At 38.4% G+C, this 9,426-nt stretch overlaps 1 protein-coding gene and 1 pseudogene across 7 annotated transcripts in view; both read right to left on the bottom strand.

Annotated features, from left to right (window-relative positions):
• Positions 1 to 9,426, bottom strand: part of APAF1 (apoptotic peptidase activating factor 1) — a 96,090-nt gene that overhangs the window by 84,743 nt on the left and 1,921 nt on the right. For 6 of the 7 annotated variants that reach the window (XM_027107258.1, XM_027107260.1, XM_027107263.1 and 3 more), the window contains exons 2-4: positions 7,970 to 8,143; positions 7,649 to 7,835; positions 6,795 to 6,992 (exon numbers count right to left, since the gene is read on the bottom strand). In XM_027107258.1, the coding sequence (XP_026963059.1) occupies positions 6,795 to 6,992; positions 7,649 to 7,835; positions 7,970 to 8,107 (523 nt within the window). In that variant the 5' untranslated portion in view covers positions 8,108 to 8,143. The remainder of the gene's footprint in view (positions 1 to 6,794; positions 6,993 to 7,648; positions 7,836 to 7,969; positions 8,144 to 9,426) is intronic. The other variant, XM_027107261.1, reaches the window with a different exon arrangement.
• On the bottom strand, positions 1,479 to 1,592 carry LOC113621383 (uncharacterized; annotated as a pseudogene).

Genomic DNA, 9,426 nt, shown 5'->3' with positions numbered 1-9,426 from the left:
GCAACGGGAGAGGCCACAACAGTGAGAGGCCCGCGTACCACAAAAAAAAAAAAAAAAAAAAAAGAAAGGGCATCATCAGAAAATCTACAAACAACAAATGCTGGAGAGAGTGTGGAGAAAGGGAACCTTCTGGTGGGAATGTAAATTGATACAGCCACTATGGAGAACAGTATGGAGGTTCCTTAAAAAACTAAAAATAGAATTACCATATGATCCAGCAATCCCACTACTGGGCATATACCCAGAGAAAACCATATTTCAAAAAGACACATGCACCCCAATGTTCATTGCAGCACTATTTACAATAGCCAGGTCATGGAAGCAACCTAAATGCCCATCGACAGACGAATGGAGAAAGAAGATGTGGTACATACATACAATGAAATATTACTCAGCCATAAAAAGGAACAAAGTTGAGTCATTTGTTGAGACGTGGATGGATCTAGAGACCGTCATACAGAGTGAAGTAAGTCAGAAAGAGAAAAACAAATATCGTATATTAACGCATGTATGTGGAACCTAGATAAATGGTACAGATGAACCAGTTTGCAGGGCAGAAGTTCAGACACAGATGTAGAGAACAAACGTATGGACACCAAGCGGGGGAAAGCCGTGGGGGGAGGGGGATGGGGATGGTGGTGTGCTGAATTGGGAGATTGGGATTGACATGTATACACTGATGTGTATAAAACTGATGACTAATGAGAACCTGCTGTATAAAAAAATAAATAAAACAAAATTCAAAAAATAAATAAAAATAAATTTAAGTATCTATTATCTACAGTATAAAAGGTCTTTCTCTCCTAAATTTAAAACTAAATTAGGGCATTATTAACATACGCAAGAAAAATAAAACACTATTAGCTTTAAAAAGAAAGACAAAAAGCCCAAAAGACCAACTGATCTGCAAATCTCCTACCATCACAGTAAGACAGTTAAATACAGAAGCATTAATTTCGCATTTCAGAAAGAATCTAAACATCTTGACTATGGGCACAAGAGGGAGCAATTTAGCCTTGAATGAGGCTTGTACCTATAATTTCATTCAGAGAAACTTAATCAGAGGAAAATTGCCTTTATTCAGAGAAAATTAACCCCTCCTACTTTCACATGAGGTTTATGCAGGTAGCAATTAATAATCTAACAGCATCAAGGAAATCTTGGGAAAGAAGGAAGCAAATAGGTAGACAGCCTCTGAAGAAAACTTTCATACTTTAAAAACTCAGCACTTAAATAAAATTGTATGAATGGTTTAAAAATACATCAACTCTTTATAATTTCCCTAAATAAATAAAGGGTTGAACTTTCAAAAGGAAAGTAGGTTTCCTAAAAATGTATAGGCATAAGTAGTTAAGAACTTAATAGTATTTTTTTTTTTTTTTTTTTTTTTTGCTGTAGGTATGTGATTTATTTTATTCTTGAAGAATCCTTCCAAAAATGTTAATCAAAATAAGAACAAAAAGCCTCGGGCACGAAAGACAAATATGGAACGCTTCACGAATTTGCGTGTCATCCTTGCGCAAGGATTAGGGGCCATGCTAATCTTCTCTGTATCATTCCAATTTTAGTATATGTGCTGCCGAAGCAAGCACTTAATACTATTAATTTACACCAAACACCGCTCTAAGATAACAAAATTTCTGTAGGAACACAGTTTTAATGAAGTTTGTAACCCATACAGTTACCCACTTACAAAAGAAAAAAAAAGGTTTTATACTACAATTAAACAGCAAAAATCTAATATTCCTATATTTTAGAATGGAAATGAACTCCAGAGATTAAAATTCATCTTTAGGGGGACTTCCCAGGCAGTCCAGTAGTTAAGACTCCACGCTTCCACTGCAGGGGGCACGGGTTCAATCCCTGGTCAGGGAACTAAGATCCTGCATGCCACGCAGCACAGCCAAAAAAAAAAAAACTTTTTTTCTTTAGGAAAGTATCTACTCTTGAACTAGTGGATACACAAAAGCAGACTCCAAATAGATTAAAAAGCTAAATATGGGGCTTCCCTGGTGGTGCAGTGGTTAAGAATCTGCCTGCCAATTCAAGGGACACAGGTTTGAGCCCTGGTCCGGGAAGATCCCATATGCCGCGGAGCAACTAAGTCTGTGCGCCACAACTACTGAGCCTGCACTCTAGAGCCTGCGAGCCACAACTACTGAAGCCCACACGCCTAGAGCCCATGCTCTGCAACAACAGAAGCCACTGCAGTGAGAAGCCCGCGGACGGCAACCAAGAGTAGCCCCTGCTCGCCACAACTAGAGAAAGCCTGAGTGCAGGAACCAAGACCCAATGCAGCCAAAAATAAAATAAATTTATTTTTTAAAAAAGCTAAATATGAATGGTAAGACTATAATAGGACTACTTAAGAAAATTCAGGAAACACAAATTAGAAGGCAAAAAAAATTAATTTGACTACATCAGAATTAAAGATTTCTATCAAGGACATCCAGGACAAAATTAATACAGATAATATAAGGAGAAAGTATTTACAAAGTCTAAAAGCAACAAGCCCTACTATCTAGAATATATAAGAAATTCCTAAAAAGCAACAAAATGGAAAAACTGACAAATGTTATCAACAAAATTTATAAACAAGGAAACCCAAAAGCCTAAAAAGCTTATGAAGAAATGGTCAAACTCAAGTTATCAGAGAAATGCAAATTAAAAGATATCACTTTACACCTGCTGGCCTGGCAAAAATTACAAAGCTGGATGATACCTAGTGTCACTAAAGAAGTGAGGATACAGGAGCCCTCACATGCTATTGATGGGAATGCACAGATTGGAGGGCAATCAAATTTGATATTTATATATCCTGTAACTTGGAGATTCTGGTCCTAGCTACATATACTCAAGAAATTCTCATATCTGTAAAAGTTCAACCGAGCTTTGCTGGGGCAGCAAAGAGTTGGAGACAATCTATATATCTATTAACTAGGGAATGAACAATAAAATGTATTGGAGGTACCCCATGGAGGATAGCAATCAGGTGTAACAAATAATATGTACATACAACAAGGATAAATCTTAAAAACATAGTGTCAAGTGAGATAAGAAACAGAAGAAAATAATTAACACTTTAACATGTATGCAAATTTAAAATATTTACATATAAACAAACATTTTACAAGAAAACATACGTTACACATACATTTACAAAGAATATACAATAAATACATTAGAAAGATCGCCTATGGGGAGGTGTAATTCTGTGATTAAATATATATTTGGTTTTCATCACTCTTCCTGGCACACAGCTCTAAGATCCTTGTAATTTCCCATATAAGAAGAGCCTTAGGGGCATCTTTTGTTATACTATTTAGTTTTGTTCCTGAAATAGCTCCAGGGTATAAAAGTGAAATGGTGTCTTACATTATTCATATAACAAGCCCCTTTTAACCACACCTGAGTTTCTGTTAATAAAGTGATTTCTGAAAAGCCCCTAGATAACCTAAGGATAGGGGCTGGTTACCAGAGGAACCAACCCCTTGATTAGAGTTGGAACTTTCAGCCCCACCCTCCAGACCTCCAGAGGAGAGGGGAGTGAGTGGCTGGAGATTGAGTTCAATCACAATCAGCCAATGATTTAATCAATCATACCTACATAATGAATGAAGACTCCATAAAAAAACCAAAAGGGCAAGATTCACAGAGCATCTGGGTTGCTGAACACAAGGAGATGTAGGAAGAGTGATACACCCAAATTGGGCACGGAAGCTCTACACCCCTTCCCACATACGTGCCCCATGCATCTCTTTCATCTGGCTGTTCCAGAGTTTTATCCTTGTATAATAAACCAGTAATCTAATAAGTATAGTTGTCAGAAGCACAGGTAACAAACAACCTGGACTGGCAATTGGCATATGAAGGGGTTAGGGGGCAGTCTTGTAGGACTGAACCCTTGACCTATGGGATCTGATGCTATCTCCAGGTAGATAGTTTCAGAAGTGAGTTAAATCACAGGACACCCAGCTCGTGTTGAAGAATTGCTGGATGTGTGGAAAACTCACGCATCTGGTGTCAGAAATGAAGCAGTGTTGTAGTTGTGTAAAGGAAACACATAGGAGGAGTGTGTTTTCCTTTAGAGGAGGGAAATGAGAATGGGAAATTTTTAAAAGGAAATAAACACAGTAAGAAGCTAAGCCTTAGATAGACCTAATAGGATAATGGGCTACAAACGAAATATGATTTACTCAATCTTCCGTACTTGAGATCTCACAAAAGCTTATAAGGGATATGAATTAAGCTCATTATGCACTGGACAATTGCTAGTATCTCTGGCATTTTCTCAAAACGAAGTGGTGAAAATCTATTCCGAGACCACAATTCATATAATATGATTCCTGGCTAGTTAATTCCATAAGTTGTTGGTCAATTTTAACCCCTAAAATTGAAAATTCACCCCAATAATATAGAGCGATTAAAATTGATTTGAAGAGCACATTTTAACCCTATAAATTGGTATATTATAAATACATAGTTTAAAGGAAATTCATCACTATATTGAAAGGAAGACCATTTCTTCACACTAAAGAAATTTAAACCAATTTTATCCTGAAATATCCTTGGTGATCAACTTTGCAGGAGAGGGGAAAAAAAAGAGTGAATAAATAAATAAATCCTTAGCCCTGAAATGTGCATGGCTCTGAGTCTCATGAAACTTCTCTACAATGACAAAGGAGAAAAACCAGGGCTTAGGAATTAGGCCTACTTCTGACAAGAGTATGATCAATACTGTTAACAAGGGCTGTGAAGTATTAACTAAAACCAGGTGTGTACAATAGATGTGCCCTAGCCTCCAGCTTTCTAAATCTCTCAGGTGCTGACTATTTACTCTATTCATTTTGTCATCTTGTCATAAACTATCTTTTTTTTTTGCAGGCCTCTCACTGTTGTGGCCTCTCCCGCTGCGGAGCACAGGCTCCAGACGCACATGCTCAGCGGCCATGGCTCACGGGCCCAGCCGCTCCGCGGCACGTGGGATCTTCCCAGACCGGGTCACAAACCCGTGTCCCCTGCATCGGCAGGCGGACTCTCAACCACTGTGCCACCAGGGAAGCCAGTCATAAACTACCTTAATTGGTGATTATATACTGTAAACAAAAAAAAAAGTTATTAAGCACTAGAAGTCAGGAACTATCTTTTTAAGTTCCCCAGAAAATGGATGGAGGCAACCAAAGACTGAGGAAGCTATATAATATTCCTGATAGGGAATACCCTGAGAACCTACCAGACTCATTAGGGTCAACAGTACACCTGCCAAATGTCCTAAATCCTCTTCTGCACCATATGTCCTTCCCCACTCCAGTAACTACCCAATACCCTTCCCACCTTCTCTACTCTCCCATCCTTGCCTAGTCGGCCTTGCAAACTTCTTTCTATTCTTCCTTCAAACTCCAGCTAAAATGTCATTTCAGGAAGCCTGTCTTGTTCATTTTCTTCCCCCAGACAGAAAGCTTCCTTCTTTTGTTCTAACTTTGTACCTTATACTTGTTTCTACTGTTCAATTTATCACACATGACGTAATTTGTTTGTATGTCTGCCTCCCTTACCAGACCGTAAGTAAATTCCTTAGATGCACAGGCTTCTTTTTGAATCCCTTTTGCCCCAAAACAGTGCCAAGATCCATAATAGGTTCTCAAGTATTTATTGAATACATGAATATCTGAAGCAAGGGAAATCAGTTGCCAGATGTCAAATGAATCTATAAAGCCTGCCTGCAAAAACCCATTGGTTGTTACAGTCAACTCACAATTTTTCTTTTTCTTGAGATTACACATAAGATAAACAAGTTACTAAAGATTTTTATTTTTAAAGATAAGTAACTGATAGAATTAATTGCGGAAATGGAATTAATAGTTTATTTAATACAGATGCCAAATACATGGGAGAATCTCCCACTGGGATGGTCCTTATTGGAACCGACTTTCCAACAATCTCCTTCCCTACAACACTCTGTGCCAAAACAGACACTCAACTGACAGGAAGCTGTAAGTCTAGTACTGTTGAAAGTCAGGGATACAAGCTGGACAACCTTTCAAGGTACTTTGTCAACCCTACAATTCCCCCAATTATTAAGATACGAGGGAACTAGCTTCATTCCATTGATAATAAGTGCCATCTGGTAACACATGAATTTATTGGCCTGGCTAGTCAAGCCTGATTGTGACAGGCAGGGCAGAAAATAAAATTCAAATTCAATCACCTGTGGTAGGCAGAAAAATGCCCCCCCACCCCGCTCCCCCGCACCAGCCAATGATCTCCACAACATATTCCACAGAACTTGTAAATATATCACCTTACACAGCAAAAGGGACTTTGTAAATGCGATTAAATTAAGGATTTTGAGATGAGATAATCCTTGATTATCCAGTGGGGCCCATGTAATCACAAGGGCCCCTGTAAGAGGGAGGCAAGAAAGTCAGGGGAGGAGATGTGATGACAGAAGCAAAGACCAGAGAAGAGAGAAAGATTTGAAGATGCTATGCACTGCCAGCTTTGAAAATGGGGAAATGGACCATGAGTCAAGGAATGCAGGCCACCTCTAGAAGCTGGGAAATGCAAGGAAAAGGATTCTCCCTAGAGCCTCCAAAAGGAACTAAGCACTGCTGACATTTGGATTTTAGCTCAGTAAGAGCTATTTTTGTCTTCTGACCTCCAGAACTTCAAGATAATAAATTTGTGTTGTTTTAAGCCCCCAAAAGTTTTGGTAATTTATTACAGCAGCAACAGGAAACTAATGCAATGCCTAAACAATATCTTCTTAGCCACCAATGGTAATCAAAACTTACCTTCTAAGAAAGAATGATCTCGAACAGCTTCTGCAGCTAATACAGACTTCCCACAACCTGCCATTCCATATATGGTGACCCATCCCGGTTCACCACTCAGTTTGAAGAGCTTCTGCTGAATTGCATTCACTAGCTTCCTCCTAGTTACAAAAACAACGGGCCTCTGTGGTACTCCACCTTCACACAGGACTGTCCTTACTGAAATCCAAAACAAAACAAGCATGAATGAAGAGAACTCTGAAATGGTTACTCAAGTAATACCATAAAAACCAAAGAGAGCAAGGCTGAGGTCTCAGCCTCAGAATTTCCAAGAGAAGTAAGAAAATGTGGCTAGCATATTAACTTCAACTTTGATTTCTCAGAACACCCAGAACAAAAGCAAACATATACCTCTCAAGATGACTAAAGACAATGAAAATCTCCATCTGTATCTGCCCTTACTCACCCTATTCCTCCCTGACTCTCCAATCTTTTTCTCATACCAAAAACTGAGAGTGTAAAGGAAAGAATATGGAATTGCTTTCAAGAACACAGATTTCTAAAGATTCTTATTCTTTCCTATGCTTGAACTTGATAAACACAAAACTGAAGAACTTAAATAAAGGACTATAAATTGCCGTATTATCTCTAAAAATTATGGTATGTATATTATTACCTCAGCAGTAGATAGTTCACTGGGCAAGGAAATGAGAGAGGTAACATAGATGCAAATAAAAATATTTGAATTGGAAAACGATAATTTTTTCACATGCATGATTCAGTGAACTGATCAGTCTCTCTAGCAGATTTCATCTACAATAAGACAAAACTGCAGCAACGGAGCCTTTATGATAGAAAGTATCATGGATACAAACCATATGAAGTTATTCCAACTGAATCTTTGCCATTGGAAGAAGATATGACAGGAATGCCACGATGGAGAAGGTCGGCAAGATCTTTATACCCTTCATGTAGCAGAGCATTGTAGAATGATATATAGGAATAATTATCTTTTTCAAGTATCGTTTTAATTAGCATAGCTGCTCGTTGCCGTTGGGTGGGCTAAAAAAAAAAAAAAGTAGTTTAGTATACTACAAAGAATATATTTGCAACATAAATTAGTGGAGACCAGTACAAGTTTTGAAATAAATTCTAAAAATTTTTAAGAAAGCATAGACTGCCTCAGAGGGCTTTACCTCATTTTTTACTTTTTCCTCCTCCGACACTGTTAAAACTCCATCACTAATCATGTGATCCATGATGTAGGATGTTTTGACGTCCCTTTCCAGGGCTTCTCTATGTTGAAGCAAACAATTTCGCGCTTTTGCATCCATCCTCCCTCAAATTTTTCCTTCTCTGTCAACCATGAGCTACAGGCAAACATCAAAATATTTGTCAAGCCAATAAAGATATGAAAAGATGTATAACCTCATTGGTAATGAAAAATGTAAAGAAAATAAGACTTCTTTTGCAAAGTTTTTTTTTTCCTATTTATTTAAACAGAGTTTATTTAAACTCTCCTACGTGTCCGCCCACAGAAAGGAGGACGGAAGGGGGACGCCGAAAAGAAAACGAGCAGGCTGTCTGCACCGCCGGTCACTCTGTCCTCCCCTGGGCTTCATCTATGTCCTGGCTTTCCCCAGTGGACTTTCATCAGCCAGACATGCAAAGATTTTTTTTAAATAAACAAAATCTAATGCTTTCAAAGGTGTGAGGTAATGATTATTCTTTTAAGATACCTGAGGAGAGTACAAAGTGGATGCAACTTTTCTGGAAGGCTTATAAGGTAAGATGTGTTTAAAGTAAGCATTCTTTTTAACCCAGAAATCCCACTTCCAGGAATTTACCTCAGAGAGATACTCATATATGTATGCAAAAATATCCACAAAAAGGGTTAATAGAGAGTGTTTAGGTAAGATAAAAATATTAGAACTTAAATGCCCACCATTCGGAGTATGGATTAAAAAAATTAGAGTATGGGGCTTCCCTGGTGGCGCAGTGGTTGAGAGTCCACCTGCTGATGCAGGGGACACGGGTTCATGCCCCGGTCTGGGAAGATCCCACATGCCGCGAAGCGGCTGGGCCCGTGAGCCATGGCCACTGGGCCTGCGCGTCCGGAGCCTGTGCTCCGCAACAAGAGAGGCCACAACAGTGAGAGGCCCACGTACCGAAAAAAAAAAAAAAAAAAGACTCGGTACATAAGATGGAATATTATATAGCCATTTAAAATAAGACATCTCCATGTACTGACATGGAAAGGTGCTCATGACACGTCACTGATGGAAAAAAAATTTAAATATGATACCATGTATAGCACAAAATATGTGTTGGTCTCATATAAATGCATAGAGAGATGTTTAGAAGTCTGTTCAACAAAATGTTTGGGTTACTTCCAAGTAGCAAGATTTGGGGGAAATTTTCCCCCGTTCTTTTTTCTTCTTTTCTATACTGTCTTAATATTTTTTCAATACACATTATCATTTGTACAATTTTAAAACTTCCTTTAAGATTTTATAAACAATGGTCATACTAAAGTCCTAATATTTATAAACTACTTGATTTCTTTACCATCATTAAGACTAAATAGAGCGTTCTTGGTATTGAGTATTAGTGCTCACTCAAGATGAGTGTCAGCTGGTAGGTCTTCATTGGT

The sequence above is a fragment of the Aethalodelphis obliquidens genome, unplaced genomic scaffold (assembly GCF_003676395.1).
Source record: "Aethalodelphis obliquidens isolate GAN/ISIS:26980383/991018 unplaced genomic scaffold, ASM367639v1 scaffold8, whole genome shotgun sequence".
Taxonomy (NCBI): Eukaryota; Metazoa; Chordata; class Mammalia; order Artiodactyla; family Delphinidae; genus Aethalodelphis; species Aethalodelphis obliquidens.
Note: the sequence above shows the minus strand (reverse complement) of the source record. Positions and strands in the feature narration are given on the sequence as shown.